At 41.3% G+C, this 24,575-nt stretch overlaps 1 protein-coding gene across 3 annotated transcripts; it reads right to left on the reverse strand.

Moving 5' to 3' along the window:
- On the reverse strand, window positions 1–23,218 carry LOC148385442 (pleckstrin homology domain-containing family G member 3). 3 transcript variants are annotated; one of them, XM_088400778.1, is made up of 19 exons: window positions 23,029–23,218; window positions 18,008–18,075; window positions 9,806–10,332; window positions 7,990–8,090; window positions 7,079–7,148; window positions 6,955–7,001; window positions 6,723–6,873; window positions 6,513–6,644; window positions 6,259–6,441; window positions 6,023–6,115; window positions 5,719–5,805; window positions 5,597–5,627; window positions 5,384–5,485; window positions 5,240–5,272; window positions 4,523–4,533; window positions 3,861–4,184; window positions 3,127–3,234; window positions 1,452–2,781; window positions 1–1,338 (listed from the first exon to the last, which is right to left on the reverse strand). In XM_088400778.1, the coding sequence occupies exons 2-19, from the start codon at window positions 18,054–18,056 to the stop codon at window positions 695–697; spliced, it is 4,023 nt and encodes a 1,340-aa protein (XP_088256904.1). In that variant the 5' UTR covers window positions 18,057–18,075; window positions 23,029–23,218; the 3' UTR covers window positions 1–694. The 3 variants fall into 3 exon arrangements, with proteins under 3 accessions (XP_088256904.1, XP_088256905.1, XP_088256906.1); XM_088400779.1 differs by having other exon boundaries at window positions 23,004–23,218; XM_088400780.1 differs by having other exon boundaries at window positions 3,948–4,184; window positions 23,029–23,217.
- Between the last annotated feature and the right edge of the window lie 1,357 nt (window positions 23,219–24,575).

Here is a 24,575-nt window from a genome sequence, read left to right on the forward strand (position 1 = left end):
TTTAAGGACTAATACAGAGAGAATAAAAGTTTATTCATGAACTCAGTCTCATCAAAGACTTCCTCAGACAGATTTGTACTCTATACGTCATGACAATACTGTATGTGCATCAGTCCATGACCGGCGGCCACGCACCATTTCTGTTTTTAATGCAAATATGGCAAACTTCAAGTAGACTTTCTGGAATAGAAAGCTTTCAAAAGGAGTTTATACACTAAAGTCGCTATTTACATGCCAACGTTTGCCCCCAAATACAGCTTCATAAATATTACTCAATAAAAATAGAAATTGGAGGAAAATAAGAAAGCTCCAGTGATGCATGAAAACAGCTGTCAGTCAAAGTGACTGCTGTCACATTTTAAGTTTTTTTTTTACATTTATAGCCAACAAAAGAAACTCTTTGGTGTGCGGTCAGCTTAGTTGAGGTAATCTTCCCACATCTGCTTGTTGTTATGCTTTAATAATTAGTATAGTTTAATTGCCAACATTGAGTGACAACTAAACAAAAGCCTATCTAGTAATGATAATGATACCACTTACATCCGATGAGTTAGGAAAAGTCCCAAATGTACAAATATTGCAACAAAATTCTTTTTAAAGACATCGTTTCCCACATTGCATGGACCAATAACATCCCTTCCCAAATGGTGCGTCCAACACTGACCAAAAGTTCCCTCTTAGTAAAGATAAACAGTTACGTTGATGAGCTGGTGCTTAAACTCTGGAACTTCTCCCGTAAACTTTTCACCAGATTACTTTCTGACGTCTTGGCTGAAGTCGGTGCAGCTGACTTGCCGGGACATTGCGAGCTGTCCTCCAGTTGCTGGTCTCCTTCTGCGAGGACGCTGCATTGTGCGGCAGTCAGAGATGCCAGACTGCTAGGACGGCAGGTCCGCACGGGTTCCTGCAAGTTCTGCACTTCATGGAGTGGCAGGGAACCAAGCATGTGCTCCAGCGAGCTCCACCTGCACAGTAGTTTGGACCGGGGTCGAGGCCGATCTTGATCTCCCCTCTCCTTGTACCAAGTCTCGGGTTGTGCCTCCGGACACTGCGTCGGGTCTTTATGAGAGTCTGTGTGAGAGCAGCAATTGCACTTGGCCGGAGAACATTCCAGCATGCTGTTTGAGGAATCAGCATCCAGTTGGCTGGGGTTGTATTTGGAGCAAAGCTCTTGTACGTCAGGCCAGTGGAAGTTCTCCAATTGAGGGCTTTGCGGATCGGTCAGAGTGCTGCGGGAGCTGGCCGCAGAAGATGGAGTCTGGACTGGACTCGGTGTATTCACCTCGTGGATGACCATCTGGTCACAAGCATTCAAGGGTAGTCTCAGGTTGGGTTTACCTGCACACATTAAATATAAAACACATTGTAGAGCACATGTTTGAAGTCTGCCAATTTGTTTTAATTAAATTAAAAATAAAATTAAATAAATAACAAAGGCATCTTCTATTTACTTTTTTTCTTGACCTTCTCCTCAAGAACAGCAGGCATGCTCTTGAATCCTTGTTGACTGGAGGCTTCCCGGTTCCTCTGCCAGACCATCGGTCTGTTATTTTTGATGCGCTGGCTGTACTGACGAGCCAGTTGGAACACTTTGTTCTTCATCTTGCCCATGTCCTGCAAGATCTGGTCTTCGTCAACGCTGGTTCTGAAGCTAATGAGCCTGGGGAGCTGGGCCAGGGTCTTCCCTTGAGTCATAGAGGTTCTACGCTGCTTGCAGTCTCGAGCGGAGTCTTCTAGTAGAACATTTGAACCATCAGACGAGGGACTTGTTTCTTCTAGAATCAGGGATGGTTGCTTTCGGAGTTTACAATCTGAGGAGTCCAAACGCTCAAAGGGGTTTTTCTCCTCTTCTCCAGTCTGCTGGACTTCCTCCTCTGACTCCATGTCTTGCCAGACTTTGATCATCTCCGATGAAGGTCGGAAGTCTTCATCTGTGGTAGAAGAATCTGTGACACTTGGAGATCGAGCCTTTACGTCCTCTGATCTCTGTCGTTCAGCCTTTTGCTCAATGTCTGCGTTTGGGTTCTTTTCTAAGCCCGGAAGGTCAAAGACTGACCAAGAAGTAGGTCTGTAACGGGAGAGGACTTTCCTGTGGACTGGGACGGCGGCGTGCTGGTCGGGAATATTGTTAAGCTGCCTACTCAACTGCCTGACCAGACCTGCTGGAATGTAGGAGAGACTTTCTCTGCGTTTGATGCTGAAGTTGGCGTCTTGGTGCTCGGCATGCTCATAGTATCTTCTGATCTTGTGGATCAGGAGGAGATCCTGTTTGGAGAGAGTGGACCGACGTTCCCCCTCGACGGGGACGGGTTCACGAACGGTCTCAGGGGTCACCTGCGGCTCAGGAGGCGATACAGTGGGCAACTTTTCTTCAGAGTCCGTGCAGGTGGAGGGGCTTACGAAGACTTCATTGGATGTTAAAGGTGAAGAGCAAGGAAGGGAGCCCAGATCCTCAGAGACCAGGCTGCTTCGCCTGGGCAGGCCAGTGATGAAGCGTTCGGCGATTACACTCGCTTGATCCAACACGGAGCACGGTAGGATTCTCTTATTCCCGTCCACAACTTCCTCTTCCTCCTCTTCAGAGAGCTCGCCGCTCATCAGCGCACTCGTTTCCTCCACTTGAAGACCAGACGAGTCGCTTTCCCCCTCCGCTTCTTCACCGGTTTCTCTAGAGGTCTCAGCCGACTCCGGAGTGACGGCCTCTAGCGATGACTCGGACTGTTGACGGATGTCCTCTACTTGAGAGACGCAGTCCGAAGGGTGCGGCTCGTCCAAATGGACCTGAAATATGACAAATAGGTTTGCATTAGAGATGCAATTAGACATCGAAAGCAGATCGAAGCACTCTGCACTGGCCATTATCTTCATGGACCATTTCAAAGCCAACAAAACAGTCAAAGTGAAAGGAACGGATAGTTAAGCGCTGCAGTTCGACACAGAATTTCGTCAAGTCAAGTCAAGTCAAGTCTATTTATGTAGCCCTAAATCACAGACAAGTTTCAAAGGGCTTCACATGTACCCAATTTTGACTGCCACATGATTTAAATGGGCCTGATGTTCTCGTCTATCTATTGTAGTTGTCACTTATTCACTGAGCCAGTATGAATAGAAGAAGGAGAAAAGGACCTGTTTTGTCTCAGCCGCATCTCTCTGGCTTTCTTCATGGCTGTGTGTTTCTTGAGTCTCCTTTCCCGGCGCGTCGGTCAGCTGAGCGGGATCGCCGACTTCATCATCCTGAAAGAGTCCACACATTTCAGTTCGAATCTTTTCAAAATGTAGGCAGGGCTCAGTAGAAGAATTATTGTTGTCGGCATCACTTGATTTTAAATCAAGTAGCCTTTTATAAGAACTCAAGCCTTCCAAAACAACAACATAATCAGAGCCCATTGTGTTATAACAATGGAGGTGATTATGAAACCTCTGACGGGAAATTTTTTATCAAAGAAGAATCATTTAATAAGCTGGCTGCATTCATCTTTGAAGTCAAGCAGAACACATTCAGTCAACGGTCGTGATGCAAATGAAGACACGAGTTTCATTGAAAACTAGTCATGAAACGCAGCCCGTTGACAACGGCACCAGACAGGAAACGACACCAACGGATGCAGAGAAAGGCCCATGCAAACAAAGAACATGACCTGCGTGTTGCACCTCCGCGGCTCACAGCTAGCATGTGAGCACGTCAGCCCACAAGAACACAACCTGACTCATTCATGCAGCTGTTAGTGGGATGCGTACATACATACAGACAGAGTAGGACGAGGGTCGGCGTGGGCGAAAAGGAGAGGGGTCGAGAGGTGCGCAGAGCAAACGCAACGAAGCGGGAACCGGGAAAGCCGTGGGTGGCTGGAAACCCTCACCGTTGTGAAGTGAGAAGAAAGCAAAGCCCGGGCTCGATAGTGCCAGCAGGAGATGGCTGCCAACACGGAGCTGGCAAAGTCGGCTACCTGGTCGTCCCCCATCAGTAAATCCTCCTTGAAACTGTCCCCCTCCTCATCTTCCTGTTTTTGCTGTTCTGTCATCGGCAGCTTCGGACCCTCCTCATGAGGCGAGGAGGGCACTTCTGCCGGTGTGGAACTTAGCTGCTGCGTGGCATCCTCGGCAGCGGGCCTCTCACTCTCGCTTAGACCAGAGGCCTGAGGCTGGGGCCTGTCTCCCAGGAGGGCGCTCTCACTCTCGGCATGCTGCGAGTGATGGCACACAGAAGGACAACACTTGGGATTGGGAATCATTAAGCTGCTTTGCTTTCTGATGAGATATCGTTTGGTTGCAGTACGTTCTGTGAAAAATTGTTCTGGCAAATATTTTTTTTTAATTTGATATTTGAACAGTTCGGTAGATGCACCAGACTTAGCCAATTGGCTATTAAATTAATAATTAATGGTATTAATATAAATTTTATTATTGTAATTCTATCATAATTAATTTTATTATGATTAATTTTATTATTATTACCAGTATTATCTTAACATTAGTATTTCAACCGAGTGTAAACATTCGAGAAAACATTTCCAGCACTTACCTTCAAAACATCTGTAAGGAGAGCGAAGAGAAAACAGAGAAGCAGTAATTAACAAATGACCATGTTCCGATTTTCCCAAATTCAATATTTCATGCGCAAATAAGCCGTGTAACGCATGCATCTTGTGCAATTATAGCCCAGGCGAAAGCAGCCGGCCAGTGGTTAGTCTGGCCTAGACTCACGGGAGGCCTTGTGATTAGATAAAAGTCAATTACAAAACATCCTTCTCTCAAAGTGAACATGATGCAATTATCCAGGTTGTGATGGCTAACTCCCTCATTGAGATGGCAAGGTTGACATGAAAATGATATCTTCAATGCATTGGCGTGCAAAATGGATGTAAACTGGGAACGATAGACTATATAACCCCGAGACAAGAATACGACGGCTCGCTCGTTCATATTGAACAATTAGCACAAATGCGAGCAGATCCGAAGCCAAGGCTGAATTTGCCTGTTGAAAAGAGCTTGCGGAGGAGAGAGCCTTGCACCGATGCCATTTAATTAACTTCATTATGGGTGAGGCCAGTGGAGTGGGAGTGTGTCTTTTGATCTGGTTAGCAACCATCTTTGAGTGCGAACAAAGCAGATCTGCAATTTGAAAAGCTCTCGTACGAATATAACCATCGCCTTGGCTTTCTGGGCCCGGAGACAAAATGTGCATGTAACAGAGCGACTTTAATACATTTGACAAATACGATGTAAACAATTTACTCACCTTTTGTACTTTTTATGATTTGTTTAGCAGGTTCTAAAACAGATGGGAGAGGGGAGGGGGGAATTAATGCCATTCCCAAACAAATATACAGTTGTGGTTGTACGCGGCTTGCTGGATACAAAATGGAGTCCAAAATATTTGTACCTGATCTCCTCCGGCCATTCCACCCTGCAAGATGGATGTCACTCGACTGGTACGAATCGGCTCTCTTTACCCTCTCTGGGCTACAGTGGTACTTCCCAACACCTAAGTAGGAAAAAAGATGGTCACTAACCTCATTTGACTTTTCAATAACAATTTAATTACAAGATGAATAGAATGTAAATTAACATAATATAATTTTAGAATTGCACTTACAATTCGAATTGTCCACGATAGCTTCTTTTGCCTGAAATATGAGCAGATTTAGAAAGTTTTGTCAAAAAATGGTTGGAAAGAGATGAAGTTATACAGTACAGTGAATGGACATTGTTGTGAACCTTTGGTGGAACAATGGCGTTGTGGTTCTCCAGAATGAGCCTCTTGATGTGATGGGCCCAGAGACGCTTCTCTTCTACAGATTTGGCCTACGACAACAACAAAAAGCCCTTGTCCGTGTTATTAAAGATACAGATGACGCATGCTGGCCCGACAAAACAAAACACAATGCAGCCTACTCGCAGCATCCTAAAATAAAGTTACTTACTAGCATTCATTCTAAAAAATAATGTAGACGAAATAAGTGAACACATAGCTTTGTTTTTAACAATAATAATCAACAATTGGGGGACAGTTCACATTTACCTGCACGGTATGGGGCTGCTTGGGATGCTTGAAGTGGATAACACTGAAAAGCAGAGGATCCTTTGCACTGTCAAGTAGCATCAAGGTGGAGCACTAAAAATCACAATATTAGGAAAGAATAAGGGCCCAGTTAGCCCAATATGTTAATTAAACCTGCTGAGAATTTCAGAATCAATAAAGGTGCATTTTTGTTCCTTATAAAATCTAATTAACAGTAATAAAAAAAAAAAACATACAGAGATATGCGTCTTGTAGACATAGTGCTCTCCTCTTCTTTTAGTAATGAGCAGCATCTTTTCAAACAGGAAGAGCGTCCGACTGTTCTTTGCCCGCAGGACATGAAAGGTGCCTTCCAGCACCAGCTCGCCATAAGTGGTCAGGTCAGGACCCTTCCAGTTGATCAAAAGGGACTGAATCTCCTGCACGTACGCAGGACAACAACTGCATTAACAATCTTCTCACGTTACTGCGTTTTGTAATCATAGCAAACCTGCACTCTGACGGCGTGCTCGTGTTTCCTCTTCATGTCGTTGATGTACCAGGCCACCCCTGTCATGGTGTCTATGGCCTCTTGGATCACCTCATAGCCCTCCTCGTCTGGGCCGAAGTGCTTCGCAATTTCCTTTCATTGCCAAAAAACAGATGAAGAACTTTGTGGCTGGTTCTTCCAAAGTAGGAACAACTGAGGAATATGATTTACCTGAAGCAGCAGGTGATATTTTAGGATCCTCTGCACAGGCTTGAGAAGGAAAGAACCCAACGGGAGAGAACGCTTCAGAAAAGCCTGACGATCCTTGAAGAACATTGCCAGGGTTTTGCTCCTCATGCAGTCAGTTAGTGTTGCGACAGAACTAGAGGATTGTAAAAACACGTTTGTCATGACTCTGATGTGAATCATATCTATGGGTAATATCTAATTTTGCAGCTCTTACTTTGGATAGTTGGTGCAATACTGGGTGTAGATCTCAAAATATTCACTCTGGGGGAACCAAAGTGCAACATGACGTGTACGTTTGTCCATTTCTTGAAAAATATGAGGAGGATAAGAACGCTCACCTTCTCGACAAAGCATTGGGCGATGGCCACAGGGTCGTTGTCACACATGTCCAACGACTGCAGCAACTCACTGAAAGGCATGCAGCAGAGCATAAAATGATCAATGATGAAAAACATGAATGCCTATTGACAAAGTATTCAATAGACTCAACACTTTTAAATATCACGTTATAACATTTCTTGCCACTAGTGGGCAGTGCAGACTGTCAAATAGCTTCATTGCTGTGGAGCTGAGTCTAGCCAGGTTGAAGTTTATTTGAAAGCTCATAAAAGCAGAATCCATCCCAACAATTATCACAAATGTTAGGAATTACAAAACACTAATGCATTTTTTTCTTTTCAGGAATGTAAGTAAATAAATATAATTTGGATGTGAATTGAACTGCATAGTGTGAAATGCTTGGCTATAAATCTTCATCTTCAATCACTATTGGTCTAATATATTTATTAACTCATAGTAAGTTTTAAAACTTGTGGTATAATATCCAGAATAAACTATGTAACATCATCAGGAAATTTTGAAAAACAAAGTAAAAAAAAAAATTAATGTATATATTTTTTAAATTTGCAAATGTAACTGTGATGCAAGTGGAATTTACTTTAAAAAAATGGTAAAACTCATAACAAACAAAAATATATTTTTTAAAATCCTACACTTCTCTGGCTTCTCTGGAATTACCAGAGTAGCGCCTCACTATGAGAGGAATGTTAATGTGTGTTTTGGCAAGCGGCAGGGTCAGCAATGGCCACCAGCTGACGTAAATCGCAGTTACTGCTTTTAGTGCCCATTTGAAGTCACTGGGTGGAATATCAAACATGAATTAAAAGCTTTCAGAGTAAAATCAGCCAATTTAAAAAAATAAATAATAATAATAATACAAGTCAGTATAATTACGGTGGAGAGAATTTACCTGTTGAATTCATAGATGTCCTCAATATTTCCAAACAGAGCACACACTTGCTCTGGGCGCATGGGCAGGTTGCTCGTATCGATAATGTGAGCCAAATAGTCCTGGAAAAAAGTAGTGAAATGGAGTCAAATTGCAATTTTACGATTAATACACATTATTTTGGAATTTGACCATTGAAGTCTAATCCCGACACTTGCAAATCTATACCACTAGAGGGCGCAAGGATGTGCATGTTTTATATAGCCTACTTTAAAGAAGTACTAGAATCAGTTATTATTACAATTCAATGTATTTATTTAAGTTTAGATATCATGGAAAAATGTTCCTTGTTTGTGATGTGATCCCTAAAATTGATTTGCTTCATTTATTTATAGGCTATGCTGACTGACAGTATAAACATCCACTGCCCATATCGCATATTTATTGAATTCTTTCCAGGGCAGATGAAAAAAATCTCAAATCCACAGGAGCCCAAAATGCCAACATCCGGCTGACTATAAGCTCCATCATGCAAAGTTACACACTCACGTGTCATACAAACAAGAAGCAGGGGATGTGGACAAGAGGCAAACTTGCACATGTGGAGACCAAATAAAAAAGCACAACAGCAATTAGTTCTGACAACCAGATGTGCCCGAAAAAAGACAAAACAGTCGATCCGATGCAGTCCGCCACTTACAACTGAAAGAACGACACAGCATTCCTGCACGATGAGAGCAGCGCGCACACACACGTGACCTTTCGCAAAGTGTGGGAGATAGGGAGGCTCAGTCAGCAATGAGCCGCCATCGAAAATACTTTTTATTACAACTTGAGCCTGTGGGCGACACTCTTAGAGGGATCCTCACATTCCTGTCTGTATAATGTCAGGTATGACGATTTGTGGGTGGCTGAAGCCAGGTGTTGGGGGTGTATTGGGCTGTGTGGGACCATCTGGGTCAAACAGCTGTTCTCTCCACTCCCACTGAATGTGGGCCGTTGAGAACGAGAGGCATGTGAGCCAGTGATAAAACAATATCTAAAGAGAGCGGATGGACACAGTTTCGACAGTGCGTCATATCAAGAGGGTCCTTTGATGAGGTCGTGGAATGAAGTCTCTCACTTTGCTTCATTTGAGCTTCACGATAAAATAACTCAATGAGAATAAGGCAGCGATGCAATTACAAAAGGTCAGTGGCAGCGGATACATCTGTACAAGAACATGTTTTCACATTGTAGCTTGTGGAAAACCCCGCGGGTCTCCGTGTTTGTGTTGGCTGGAAAGGTTCTTGTACAGCCGCGGCCAGACCAGGCATGTCAAATGAGCGACGAGGAGGTCATGATTTGAAGTGGCTTTGTCAGAAGTTAGACGCCAGTGTGGCTTGAGACAAGGTGAGGAAAGACGCTTGCTGGTTTACAGCCAACGTTTTTCAGAAATGCCTCAAATGTTAAAGACATTAGTAGCAGAGGATTGTCTGACAGCTAAGTGCTCCTGTTTCTATACTACAAACATAGTTGAGGCTAAAAGAGGTTTCCCTTTCGTCGAGTTCTTTGAATGCTTTGTTGAGTGGTAAAATCGTTTTTTTTTTTTCACCACATCTCAACTGTGATGTTCTTGTTTCCAAAGGGAGGCTTGGGAAGTGAAAGACCTGCATTGTGTTTAAATAACAAATATGAGCATACTCACTGCAATGTAAATAAACACGCTATGGTTTTGACCGAGGCATTGACTGCAGTTGCCAAATGTCAGATCAATTTTACTTGCAATAGACAATAATTGCCTAATTGTGGACATGAAGTCATAGCTCTAAGTTCTTCCAAAGAACAGTTGACTCACCTCTACAATGCTGCGCAGATCTTTGACATACATGCGCTCCGTTTCGATGATCTCCATGACAACCCGGTCCACGTGGGTCAGTTTTGGGTTGGGCGCCATCGTTTCCGTGACGACAGGTGAAGCCGGGTTATGAAGGATCTGTGCACTCTTCCTGTTGGCGGTGGCGTTATTGTTATTCCACTGGTTGAGCATTAGGTGCGGCTTCCATAGTCGGCTGAACCCCGCCAGGCCGGGATTCTGGTCTCTCGTCTGTTCTACAGCGCTTTCAGCCGGGCTCAGCTCCAAGTCGATGTCCTCCTCGCTCGGTATAGGCGGTGTGCAGGAGGAAGGGAGGGTGACGGTGCTCCCAAAAAGGCTGTGACTGTCACGGGACGATCCAGAAGACAAGGTGGATACGAGACTTACTGGACGTTGGCCTTCTCCATCCAGTGGATCGGCACATAGTTGATGGTAACAGTCTGATTCTAAATCTGCATTTCTTTGTTCATGGTCTCCAGCGGAGAGGGGCGAGGGTAACCGAGGATATTCTATATAGAGAAGAGGAGCACATAAAAAAGGGGATGTCATTAGGGAAATCTCACACTTTTTTTTTCAAAATCTTTTCAACACCATTTGTATTTTTTGGGCATCTCTCTAAAGACAGACCTACTTGTGAAAATTTCCAGGAAGAAAAGGAAAAAGTTTTTAGGTGACACAAAACTTCTTGTGTCATTGTGAGATCTAAGTATGTCTCTTGAGGCTTATACAAAGATTTTTCTTTAGCTTTTTAAATTTCGATGGTTCAGTATTTCCCAAGTTGAGTTCCTTCATCTCGGGCAATTCAATAGGAACAGATGACCATTGCTCCAAAAAACAGGTTTTTGTTTTTGCCAACAGCAGGAAAGGCCAAATCCAGTGGATTAAAAAAAAAAAAAAAAAAGTAAAAAGTCAAGACACCTCTTTTCAAATGCCATCTAAAGAGACCAAATAGCAAAAACCCAGCAATGTGACCGATGAGATCAAAATAGCCAAACGGAACTGGGAGCTTTATTTACATACCCTTTAAGACTGCATTAAAATTCTCAAGAAATACCCTACATATTGAGTTTCCCATCCTCCTCGGCCAGGCCCAGGAGGATTTTTCCTCACATTGCATCCAAAATATACCATGGAACGCAGTGATACTCAGTTGCCACTGTAAAGGGAGTTCAATTTCCTGAAGTATTTGCAGGGTTCAAAGAGGTCAAAGCTATTTTATGCTACACAACATAAGTAAGTCTCTGTCAATGTATTTCGAATAAAGCTACAATTGTGAAGTGAAACGGTTCAGGTAAAGTCCATTGCCAAGTGGGGACGGTGAGGGTAATTTGGTGCTGATCGCTCACAGATGTAGCTCACGTTGTCATCTTGAAACCCGCTCACCTACATCTGTGTTGACAAGTTAGGATAAATGTTCATCATTAGCTGTGCATCATGGAAAGTCTTAACCATTAAGCCCGAGAGAAAATTTACTCTCCGCCAACATATCCACTCGACTGAAACTACATCTTGTATTGTTCTTCTTGACGCAAAACAAGCCAAATATTTCACACGAGAGCAGACAAACGCTGTCAAGTAAATTTGACAGCTGAATGATGACCTTCCAGTTTATTCACATGCATGCACATCTGGCTCCCCCCAACTTTCCATGACTCAGTCCTGAGCTGAAAAGAGACTTGTTGCTCTGTCTACTTGCTCCACTATGCACGCTAAGGGATCCAAAGCAATGCAGTGTGAAAAATAGCGGGGGGAGATGACCACTGTTTAAGCTCTGTGTAAAACTAGTACATCGAAGGTGCAAAAAATAAAAAGGGCAAAGGTGAGCTATTACATACCAATTTGAATAAACCCAGCAGCTTCCTTTGCCAAGTCACTCTTATGAGCGGTGCCATTGGGCATGGGCCAATTTAAGCATTATAACCAAAAGGAAAAAAAAAAGTGTTTGCAGTTTCAACCATAGTTGAAGATCTGAGCTCCTACCACAGCTTTGACGAACCACAAGAGATAGGCTTGAATTATCTGTGACTGACACTACTTCACTTTGTTTCCCCTTCAACAAGGCCATGGCGAAGCACCCGGCCAGTGCGATCCAATGCAAAAGTGGTTTAATCCTTCATTATTTGATATTTGGTGAGGTCTTTACCGAGGAGGCATGTAGTCTCGAGTCTCTTAAACATCTGCAAACAATTGCTGTTAAGCTCAGCAGGACACATTGACAAGGCCAGAACTATTAGTGTCACTCCTGTCATGTGTGTGCTACTAAACTGTATGCTATTAAGTTAAAGTTTAAACAGAACCACGACGACACCCATCGGTTTGTGTGCAAAGTCTGCATTATGGTTTTTATGTGTTTGGAATGGGACACAAACACAACTGGATCTAGTCTTCTGGTCATTGGATGAAAGTATTCTTCATAACAAAGACATTTAAACACACACAAAAAGGTATATTTTCTCCCATTCATTTACAATTTAAGTATAAGGAAGACAGATTATGCTCTGAGAGTTTAAAAAAAAAAAACAGACCACAATTTTTGTAGCGTGTAGAGGTTCATTTGAGGCTGCCATATAATTAACTAAGTCACGTATTTGCATTACATTCAAAACAGCCAAAAGGGAAGTTGATGCCACAAGCATGAATTTCCTCTTTTGGTACATTCGTTAAAAATCTTTTGGGTGTTAACCGTCAAATATAGTTGAACAATAAAATCCTTGTTTGGACTTGTGAATGATGATTAAAAATGAGGTGTTTCGGGACGAGACATTTACTCACTAAGGAGCTTGATGATAAATCGGTCCACCCTTTGTAATGTAAAGTCTAGGCTAGTCCTTATCTGACAAGCAATGCACATGGTTCACATGCTCTGATGTCATAATGGTGATTCCGGGGATGAACAAGACTACTGACAGCCATAAAAGCACATAGCAATTAACTTTTCTAAAAAGGCGCAGTCACTGGAATGACAAAAATGATTATCCTCTCTTTAAGGACTCAGAGAACATTCCTTTATATAGAAAATCTGGTTTACGGACTATCTAGAGGGCCTACCTTACTGGAAGAAACCTCAAGTGTCATGAATATTCCAACCATAACATTCCTTGAAACGATCTGGAATGTATCAGAGCAAATAGTTGCGAATATGGATCGCAACAAAGGGGAAAGGATAAGGCATGGCATGAAACTATGAAACTTTGTGCAGGTTGCAAAACCTCGAGAGGATATGACTCATGTTGTCAACAATGATGCATGCAAACAAGCATCGTTGCAACATCGCCTGCTTATTTATCGTACATTTGTCTCTCATAGCGCAATAGAATTACGAAGACGCTATTCAGAGTTGCGTAATACAATGCGAAACTGCAGAAGAGTCGAAAAACAATGCAGGCTCCAAAGGGTAAATTGCAAGCGTTGCTAGCAGACAATACTAATTACATATTTGAAATAGCTCCATGTAGTTATAATGTTCTTGTGCGTGATGACGTCACAGACAGGAATAATGAAAAGAACAAAACAAAAAAAGGGCAGCATTTCAAAGCCAATGATGCTTACTTATTAAATCTTGCCCATTCCCGCCAAGACCAGACTGATGAGTGAGAATAAAGAGCTGCTTTCCCAGCAATAACAAGCATTTATAACTTTTGTGAATCACAAACATGGAATTGCTGATTACATCTTTCCACTATCTCTGCTCGATACAAAATTGTAAATCCTTCTTGTGAGCGAATCCTGCTATTGACAAACTGTGGGCGGTCAAAACAACAAATGAATCATATTCTGCTGCATCGTATATTCGTCATCAAATTATTACACACTATGTTTAAAGGCAAATAATGAGCAGTGATGTAAAAGAAATACTTATTTTGATTTTAGATTTGGGTAAGCTGGCGCCGAGATTGATTTGCATGCAGAACTCACCGATCGGGATCATTTCGCGTGCATTCGTATGGTTGGATTGTTTTTTTTACCAGATTGAGCTTCACGACCCAAGTCTGGTTGAGTTCACACAGAGTTTGATTACTGTGGTCACACTTGACTACATGACCTGCACCAAGAGGGAAAACGAGCTAGACCTGAATTAGACTGGTCAAATGATCGTTTTATCATCTGGTTCCTTGATACATTCTTGGCACTGTCAAATCGTGTTTCCTGAGACAGATCCGTCGAGGTTTTTTTTTTCTTCTAGTAATTCCGACATGCATTTTTTACCTCTTCACCCCAAAAAACATCAGTTTGAAGAACAGTCTTATTCAATCTGGGCTTGTACTGAATCTATTAGTTCAACAGATTCTCACCTGCAGCATGAATGAATGTAAAAAAAAAACGTGGAAACTTCTCTCACAAACAAGGAAACGATTCCTATCTTATAAAAAGACAACCTTCCCTAACCTGATTTTTTCTTTCCACTGACAACACGCGAGCCTGTCATCCTTACTGATATGAACTTTATAATCTTTCACGCTCCAATAAAATGAAGCTTTTCCTTACATCGGTGTTTCCTTCTTCAATCCCCCCACACCTAACAATTGCAAGTCTGATCCTCTTGGGAAAAGCTCCTTCCCACCTAGTAATTTGAATGGCTACTCCACATGAGGGCAAGGAGGCTGCATTCTCGGATAAGACCCAGAGGTGTTCGCAGACCATTATCAAACAGCATGAGCCTAAATGGCAGGAATTATACAAGACCCAGATTAGTTTACGATACCAGAATGGAGGGAGGAATCCAGGTCACGGTTTTTTTTTTTTTTTTTTTGGGTGCTCTGAAAATATACCGTAAAAGTTTTATTCAAATTCTACCAGTATTTGCCCCACGAGCAGATTTGAATGTTAATAATTAGCCCAAAGGTGAGTAAATAAATGGCAGTGGAAAGTAGAATACACGTTCAACCTGCATTCCAAAGTGACACTCAAGGTCAAATTGCTGGGCTGGGAAACATTTAGCCAATCTCAGTGTTTTTACAAGTAAAATGATCTTTGTAGTAAATATATTTTGTTATGTTTAAGAAGGCAATTGGCAAAACGGGAACATTAGTTTACATTTACAGTCATACATATAAACAAGTACAACTCGGGAGTTTTGAGAAATTTTTCATCAGGGCAGATTTGTCAATCTTCCAAGCACGAAAAGCTCACATTTAATCCGGTAAAACTCCCGTGTGCTCGGCCCCAGCCCTGAAAGAATCCAGCCATGCCAAGCGACCTCAGCGTATTGGCATGTGATGATCCACTTCGGAAACCCCTTCATCGACTTTGCACCCCCCCACCAACAAGAATGCTTCAGGCATTTGCATACTCAGCCAGTCCTCAATCTATTCAACACTCACGTTTCTTTCCACATCTGGGCTTGATGGCGGCTTGAAGTCCACTGTAAACGTTAGCACCAGTTTGCTGATCTACAAGCACACTGCTGTCGTGTTAGCACCTCTCCAGAGTGTGCAGCTGTGCTAAGTGTGGAGAGGAAGAATATCATTTGCTTCACACCGAGCCGTTAATCACGTGCAGGGTTGTAAAAGGTGCGAAGTAGTTTATTCAGCGGTTTAGGTATCAGCGTGGACCGATGAGGAATTTAACGTCAGTGACCCATATCTTTTATCAGAACAACGCTGACCTCTGATGAAGCAGAATAATAATGCCAGGTAGTGGCAATTCTCCTCTGCTTGCTTGCTCAAGTGAGTAAACAAAGAAAAGAGCAGGAAACTGTCCAACATGTGGAACACCTTCGAGCCACTTATTCTACAGTATAAAAATTTGATAATGAACACCATTTCAATGGATCAGATTATTGCAAATTTTACTTTTTAAAAATGTCTGTGTGTTGCCTTCCGTTACAAAATTGCTCTTGTACTGGGGGGGGATGCGATCAAGTCATGAAATAAAATCGCAAGGGGCAGAAAACAGATCCATGAAGTCTCTTCTTCAAAAAAAAATGCCTTGTCATAACAGGTTTCACTAGAAATGTTGGACTAATAATCTCATTTAATCCATGCAATTTCTTACAATTTAAACCAACAAAAGTTATACAGGCTGATTTGACTGAGGTTCTTGCAAAGATCAGAGCAGAGAGCCTGTGACTAATGTGGCTAATCTAGTGGAAGACTTGTAGAGTTGGAATGCTATTGTAGGGTGCAGTAAAATGATTTACAATGATATTTAAATGCACGAGAGCCTGAGACAATATAGTGAGGTTGTAGCAGCAACACCAGGTATGTAATTATATACGGCGTAGATGCAACAACTTTAAAACTAAGTTAAACTCGTATAACTCAGCATTTTATCAAAGGTTATGTGAGGTTGCAGTGAGCAATTAAGCAGCAGTTAAAAAGTTCCTATCCAGCAAAGGAACTCTATTAAAAAAAATGTTGCTGCCATCATCCATCCACATCTCGATACCCACTGGGCTGGAAAAGCTGCAAAGAATGGAGATCATTGGCCCGTCCCCCAGAAGCCATTTAAAGCTGTACATTCTGCACACGCAGCTACATTCCTGCCAGGGGGTAAGGATATCTACGGGAGGGAGTCTTTATCTTTCAGCGAGCCGCCGCAGTGTCAAACTGACAGCTGAGATGTGCATCAAACTTTTGACACCATTTAAAATGATGGGCAGGATATTCCACCATAGTGTGTAAAGTTGCACTGAGGTGGAAAAGTCTGAGGGCTTTTATGTTCCTGTCATCGAGCTGCTCTGGAAAAATAATCCATTGAGGTAACTTAAATCAGATAGGAGGGAACATCCGCCGCTTGAAGGATGAAGATACTTGCCTTCAGGGTGTTTTTTTTTTTTTTTTTTGGGGTGAAAACTCACAAAGGATTTTCAAGCATGCGGGTAGTGGAGGGAAAAGGACATCAACACAGCTCACTCACTTCATAAACCTTTGACCCTGAAGAGCAACTACAATTGGATGGTCACCACAATGTTTACCCAGACCACACTCCCATTCTGGTTTCACCATGTGCATTCCTTGTGTCCAGTAATCCACATTTGATCAGCAATCACAAAAATATATAATTAGTTGTTTCTAGAGGAGCAATGATTAATTGAATAATCAACAACTAATCCATTATTAAAGTAATATAATCGATTAATTGTTTAGATTTTTCTTTTAAATGCAAGATCTTTGTGTTGATTTGAAATAAAGCCTTTACTTTTACTTGGGCAAACTATTTTTCTGGCCAAATTAATAATAATAATAATTATTATATTAATTATTATTAGTAATTTTTATTATAATTACTACTACTACTACTAATAATAATAATTATTATTATTATTATTATTATTATTATTCATGTATGTTTTCTGCATCATCCATTTGAAATAATGTCCTATTTTTGAATAAAGGGGAGGAAATCAAAACTTGTTTTTTTTAAAAATCTGATTCACTGATTAATCGACAAATTAATTGACAGCTTGATTATTTTTTAAAAATTTAATTTGTAGTCCCACTTGTTTCATCCTCCGTTATTGAACATCTACCCAGACAATAATAACAAGGAAGTTAAGTCACCCTAACATTCGTCCCAACTAGGTCAAACTAAATGTGAACAAGCTGCAAAATGCACCGCGGCATGTGCAGTACGACCAGTGCACCGTGTGTACTTTGGAAGAAAAACGAGTACTAAAGTGGATGACACACATTTCTTCCAGCCAAATGTTGCTTTGGTCCAAAGCTGAAGCAAGGAAAAGGGAACCATTGACACATTTATTTGTAATCTCCAGCCAAAGAGGAAACCCAGCGCCGAATGTAGAGTTGAGGGGAGGCGTGTGAGGTGGGGTGAGGGACAGAACAGGCAAACAGACACAAAGAGGCCTTGTGTCAAAGCCGCGCCTCTGCGACTAATGATAACGAACACTAAAATAATATGTAATTTGAGTTGCCGCCCTCCATCCTTGTTTTTATCCCCCCCGTGCATGCAGCGTCATTAAACTATCTTAGCGGTCTGCGATTTGGACACATTCTGGTTTGATGTGTGTGAGGTTGCAGCTGTATGGCGGAGTTTGGCAGAGTTCCACAGATACACAAAGACGCTCTGAGCCAAACACGACTGTAGGAGGACCGCTCGCTCCAAGACATTACTTTGGTCTAATTCTTCTACTTGCAGCATTCTGGTTCTCCTACACAGATGAGGAACTAGACTGACAAATTCAAGCTTTTACTATGAAGGGATTCGGAGATGCATTGAGCTTACCTTCCCCCATTGGGCCCTGGTGGAGAACAGAATGGGACCCTTCTGGCATGGCACGTAGGCCTTTGGAGCTGAAAAAGAAAACAAAGACACGTCATGTCTAGGCTTACTGTAAAGCAGAGAAATGGTGATCCTTCCTAGTATGGTCCTTAGATAAGCAGGTCTCATGTTTTGTTTTGTTTTTTTAATCATGCATCAGCAGCCCAGTGAAGTGAGGCCAAAGGGTTACTGGACCTTACAGTAAGTAAGGAGGAAATTCTTGTCATTCCCCTCTTTGGTGCTCTTGGCTTACACATGCCAACCACTTTGTAATGTATAGTGCAGCCTGGCTGGAGGCATGCGTGGTTGGAGGACTGTGAAATGAGCTCATGCTAATCAGGAGAGAAAGTCAGTGCAGAGTTGGAAAGACGGGCTCTCCAGAAGAACTCAGTAAAAGCTACAAAACAAACTGACAAATAACTCGTTTTCAAATCAGACGAGTAAAAACTGGTCAAATATTAAAAAAAAAAAAAAGATATTAAAAGTAGAGACAATTTGCAATTCTAGTAATGACACGAATTTGATGCACAATTTGTCTCTGCGGGCCACATAAAATGATGTGGTGGGCCGTATCTGGGCCCCAGGCCTTGAGTTTAACACCTGTGATGTGTGTGTGTGTGGGGGGGTACTTTTTTTTCATATCAGTGGCATAGCCCAAAATATTGATGCTAGCAAATTATATTAAACAGAATTATAATCTAAATAAAAAAATAAAAAATAAATTACGCTTAAAAAAAGATCCGCTGATATGGCCAATAAATCAAACACACAATGCAACATTGTCAAAGCAAAAACCACTTCAAACTGAACAGCAATCTAGTTAAAAAAAAAAAAAATCCTTTTATGTACAGTTTTTTCTTTGTAGAGACTCCGCTGAGATCAAAGATACACTCTGGTGTGATATATTTTTCCAATTCCTCATGCTCGGAAGAGGTGTGTACCCTCAAAGCAAAACCACAGGCAAGTTCCTCTCTGGTTTCTTGCAGTAAATGAACATGGATCAGTGTGCATGAGAACTTGCTCATTTGTGATTCCAAGTGAGCCTGTGGCCTTTTACAACATCACATTCTTAGGCCAGCAAGATCAGAGTAGCAGAAATTATTTGGGGATTAGGATTGTATTGTTCCATTTGCTTTCTCTGGCCACTATGCCGATCTGACAGCCTAGCCAGCCGAGACTAAAGTGAGGCCATTGCCAAGAAGAGTGCCAATTAAGATGTGCAGGAATGCAGAGAGAAATGTCACAGACCTAGACACGTACAAAACTTGCAAGAAAGTGGACACCCAGATAGCTATAAAGTTTATTCATTTATTTTTTTCAACTCTTTATGCATCAACACAAATGCAAATCCTCACAACACAATTACTAGTTGAGATTCACCTTTATCGTGGATCTACTGTAAGGAATGAGATGGTGAATGATTCCAACCATGCCGATGTCAATACAGTACTGAGCTGCCTCAATAAGATTCTTTACAAATGCGACCTATCCATACAGCCTTTGCTCCAACTTGGACCAATTGAGTTTGAAGTAGTGTGTTCGTTTGTGTGTAAGTTGCTCAAGTGGGCTTTACGTTTTGGTTGTAGGCTTTGAACTAGTCTCAGCCGAGTAATAAAATCCTAATAATCCCACCTACAATGACCTCCGAGCCCACCCCACTTGCTATTGTCCAGACTATGCTAATCTTTCTATGGTCACTGGTGGGCTCTAAAAAAAGATTCTGAAAAATAAAATGTCTAGATTTGATTGAATGTTTTTACATCATGCCTTATCAAAGAGTGATAAATATCTAATACAGCTGATTAAAAACATCACTCGAAATAGTTTGGCCATGTGAATCCCACACAGAATTAAACAACATGTTAGATTCCACCTATTTCTGCTGACACATTGCAATATCTTATTCTTGTTTTCCAAGGGAGGGGAGATGACAAAATGTACAAAAGAAAAACATAATCATACAGTCCACTATTCATGCAAGGTTGAGCACCTGTGCTTAAACTCGCTACAATTCTTCTCAAATGGAGTGTTTGGTTCCCACAGCTGATGGATGCATTACCCGTAGAAAGGGAGTCAGCAATTTTCTCCCTTAATAGGAGACAGATGCAAGTCAAGCCATTCTGACGGTTATTAAACAAAAAAAGCACCAATGGATCACTTCTTTCTTGTTCCTCTAATTGCCGGCCGTCACACTAATTCAACGACTCGGGGGCCTTTTTGAAAGCATAACAAAAAGCGTTCAAGGGGACGGAAGAGACAACAAGCGCGGGTAAACAAGTACGGTGAACCATGACCTTTATAAAAAAAAAAAAAAAAAAACGAAAATAAAGATAAATAAAAGTTCAAATTAAAATAAAAATAAAAAAATAATAAATAAAAATAAATAAATAAATTTAAAAAAGCATTGACATCTGCAGTTCCTTTTTTTTTTAAGTTCACAGTCATCAAAGTTTAGTAGGTCTCTATGGACTGCTCTTCTTCTGTCCCTGTGACTGAGCCCCAATTAAAAGCCTGCATCTAAAATGATGCACAAATGGGCACTTAAATGATTGTTTGAAGCAACAATCAACCGCCCAAATTGACGTTTAGTCATGCAGAACAAGCTGATTGGAGAAATAAAAAAGCTAAAAATACTCCTGCTCTCTCAGGGATGAACTAACCGTGTCATATTGCATTGGCTGTTTGCCCCAAAATGGCTTGAGAGACTCTTTGGGCATGACATAAACCCTCCTGGGATATCTTCAGTCAGACATGCTGGGGACAGACGAACATGGACAACATCATTCAGGGACCTCTTCTGTAGAAAACAAATCCAACTAGTAGACCACCGGCCAAATTATTATTTTGGCCCTGCCGCTATGTTTATCTTCCAAGACCCTCCCTCTTGCCCCGTCTTCCTCGTCAAGCACACCGTCTTTTTCCCACATGACTCCTGCAGTTTATCCCCTTCCACACGGGCCTCAAGAGACTAACGACTTTCTATTCACAGGGGTAAACAATACACCCTGACACTCTCCCTTCATCTCAATCAAATCCTCACTTTCGAACAAAAGCACTGCCCACACAGACACAACAAATGAGGCACTTATTTGAATCCACTGCATTTTGGAGCACATGTTGCGGTGAGTGATGAACACCCCCACAGAGTACCATGAACACTACTGCCCAAATGCTTTAAAAAAAAAGACCCTAATCAAAATAGGCCTTAATGAGAGAATGATTGCTCCCCGTTGCGGTGAAAAAGAACAAACATTATTTCAACATTCTGGGGTTAGTTTTTGTGTGCATTTTTTCACACTTTTAAAACTTCCCCCATTCACACAAAGCTGCAAAAATGCCGGATCTTAAAAGACAATGTAATTTGCATGTCTGTCCAGTCTCATCTAAAATCATATTATTTCAATAAGTACACTATTCAATGAATTCTTTATTTAAATATCACATATGGGAAGAACATTCAAGCCAATTTTGTCCCTTAGGAGATGCATGCATATTACAGCTTAAGTTATTTGCAAGCATGTGAGATTGGGAATCATTTAGAGAATCGAGTCGTTTATGTGAAACTGCCCCCTTATTGCCCCCCCCCCCCCCCCCCCCCCCCCACACCCACCCACACCCACCCACACACACACACACAAAGTTAGCACTTTTACTGACTTATTGTCATGTCAGCATGACCCAAGTCCTACATTGTTTGGAAATAAAGCTCAAGGCTGCTGAATAGTCTTCCGCCATACATTTGAGCATTTATGGCATCTGCCTTCAAGTAGATGGCCAGACTGTAACAATATAAATATATAGACCTAACCTCCATATGGCATGCTAAATCACTTACGGCACAAACTCGGCCACTTTCAAACAAACAATGCTGTCACATGTTTGATTCAAATGTTTCCTTTGACTCGTGATCTGTAAACTTAGCTGGAAGTGGGAAAAGCTGCAACAGCATTAATCGAAATCACTACAAATGTGAAAAACATTCTGATGCAGTTTGCCTAAGAAAGTGTTACATGCCAGATGTAAAGTCCAAGACACACTTGGGTAGTTTCCTGTCTAGACCACCTGGACGGTAGCTGCTAGTTGCATTGGGACAACACTTGTGCTGAAATGATTGTGAGATATTGTCTGCAAGGTCAAGTGGGGTCAAAGAGGAAGATGGAACTTTTCACTAGTAACAGATTGATTTTGTTCCTTTATTCTTCAGCAGCTGGTCATTGACCAAGCTCGGCTTTCATTTTAAATAGAAAGAAACTCATGGAATCACACCGGGGCACTCATTAGAGGAGAACAATTGGCTTTGGCTGAGCTAAATGAGGGCACCATGGGGGGTAAGTGAAAAGGAGGAAATGGCAAATGATTCAATGGCATCAAGCACCTTTGCTAATATGGACTTAAAAATTAAATAGATATAAAATAAAAAAGGCAAGACAGAGTGAAGCAACTGTGCAAAGTTCACTTAACTGAAAGTGTCCAGTTCAAACACAAACATTGCTTATCTCAGTGAAACTGTACGCCCCCAAACTGACAAACGTTGGAATTGTGCAATTACACTCCAAAAAACCAATTGGATACAGTACAGACATTTTTAACCATATATGTCAAAAAGTTTCACATAGAGTCGCCGCTCGTCAGGAATGTGCTGCACCGTTGCTTACTGATCCAAACAAGGCTCATGGCTGGGAAAACTGTAGACGTCTACACTGAAGTTTAGAATATATATTACATTATATCGTAACTTTGTGTTGAGGACGTAAGCGTTTCCAAATGTCCTCTTCAAAGTGATCAAAGAAGCGAGTTTAAGACGCGATTGACGCGCTGTGTGACCGTTTAATATTTCTTACTAGAAGCAACCATTACCATTAACAATATCAACTACAGCCTCGAATCACGTTAATATTTGACGCAACTGTCAAATTGCATGCATCAAAACAAAAAGTACTGTCAAGTTAACAAAGATTACCGTGCGTTGAAAGCAGCTCACGTACCGAATTGTGCAATTTCTGGACTTCCGACGACGTTTTTCAAGGATTAAAAGTTTGCCTTTCTTTGAAAGAAAACCACTGGCACGCCGTTAATTCCTGGATTTCGACATGTTGCGCCCGCACATCTTCTGGCATGACTTTCGCTCGCACAGATTGCAACTGTCTGAAGCGTATTATGTCTTGCAAGAGCAGCAGTCTAGCCGTTGCGTTCAGGTTATATCGGAAAAATCTAAACCAACGTGTGAAACGGTAGAAAAAAATGTCAACATTGGTGAGCTCTAGAGTATTTAATGGCTATGAAACAAAATATTGTAAATGTGAATTTGTAAATAAATACATATTTTAGGATTCATCCACAAGGTGACTGTAGATCATGAAATATACGAGGACTTTGAACACAGCAGAGTGACGACTGCTTTTGACATCTCCGTTGTATTTTCCTCCTAATATCTCGCATGTAATGCAAAATAATATCCTATATTAGCCATGTACCTTACTTAATGCAATTTTGCTCCTTCACATTCATATATTAAACGCCAAACAAATTCGCCCTCCATTGGTTTTGAAATGAAAACACAATTTAATAAAAACATAAAAACACAAACGCTTGCATAAAAACGCGTTTTTGTAATATTGGAGTGTGTATGGTATAATATTTTTTTTTCTCACAGTACTATTTTGTAAAAGCAATGTCTTCGGCAGCGTTGTGAATAGACAAAACCAAGTGAAACGCATACAATTCCATTTATGAGGGTCAGGTCATCTGAAACTTTGTTGCACAAAAGAGGACTTCAAGTGAATTAGTTGAGCTGGGTGATAATTTATGTGAGCCTGATGAAAGAATAGGGCGTTTTTGCTTTTACTTTTCATTATCTGCTTTTTTTCCTTTCATGCAAGACTATGCTAGACTATTAAGATTGTCTCATCGAGAAACCTCGGAGAATAGGAAAGTGAAACTCTCATTGTTTAAAAAAGTAGTGAGGCTCCATCACTAAAATAATAAAAGAAAAAGTATGAAAGTTGTTCTGAGCGATAAGAAAATACCACAACTTCAAAACTCACGTTTATTGTGATCAGTCAACGCACCAATACTGCCGTCTGCTGGTCAAAATGGGAAATGGTAAGCGTCCATGTTCCAACTTGAAACCGGCTCGTCATCTTGACTTGAGCAATAAAAATTACCAATACTTGACTGTATAATTCATACCATAGGAGGTAAAAGTGCACAGAATCGTGACTTAAGTAGTAGTAGAAAATGTAAATAAATAAGAGTCTGCTAAAAGCAGAAGCATTCATTTAATTTAAATTGTAAAAAATATTTTTTTCTGTCAAATATATGGTAATTTGATAACTTGGCCCAACGGGAGGACTGCTTGTACTTATGAAAACAATGAGTAAACTAGCAACTGAATGAGTTACAAAATTTTAGGTGAATCGCTTTCTTTTTTATTAACTAAACAATTACAATAAAGCGTTAAACAGTAATCGAAGGGAAAATTATTTGTAGTACACTTAATGTAAAATGGAATTTGACCTCAAAATTCAATTGA

This window comes from Syngnathus floridae, chromosome 16 (assembly GCF_059516105.1).
Source record: "Syngnathus floridae isolate MCC-2025c chromosome 16, RoL_Sflo_1.0, whole genome shotgun sequence".
Lineage (NCBI taxonomy): Eukaryota > Metazoa > Chordata > Actinopteri > Syngnathiformes > Syngnathidae > Syngnathus > Syngnathus floridae.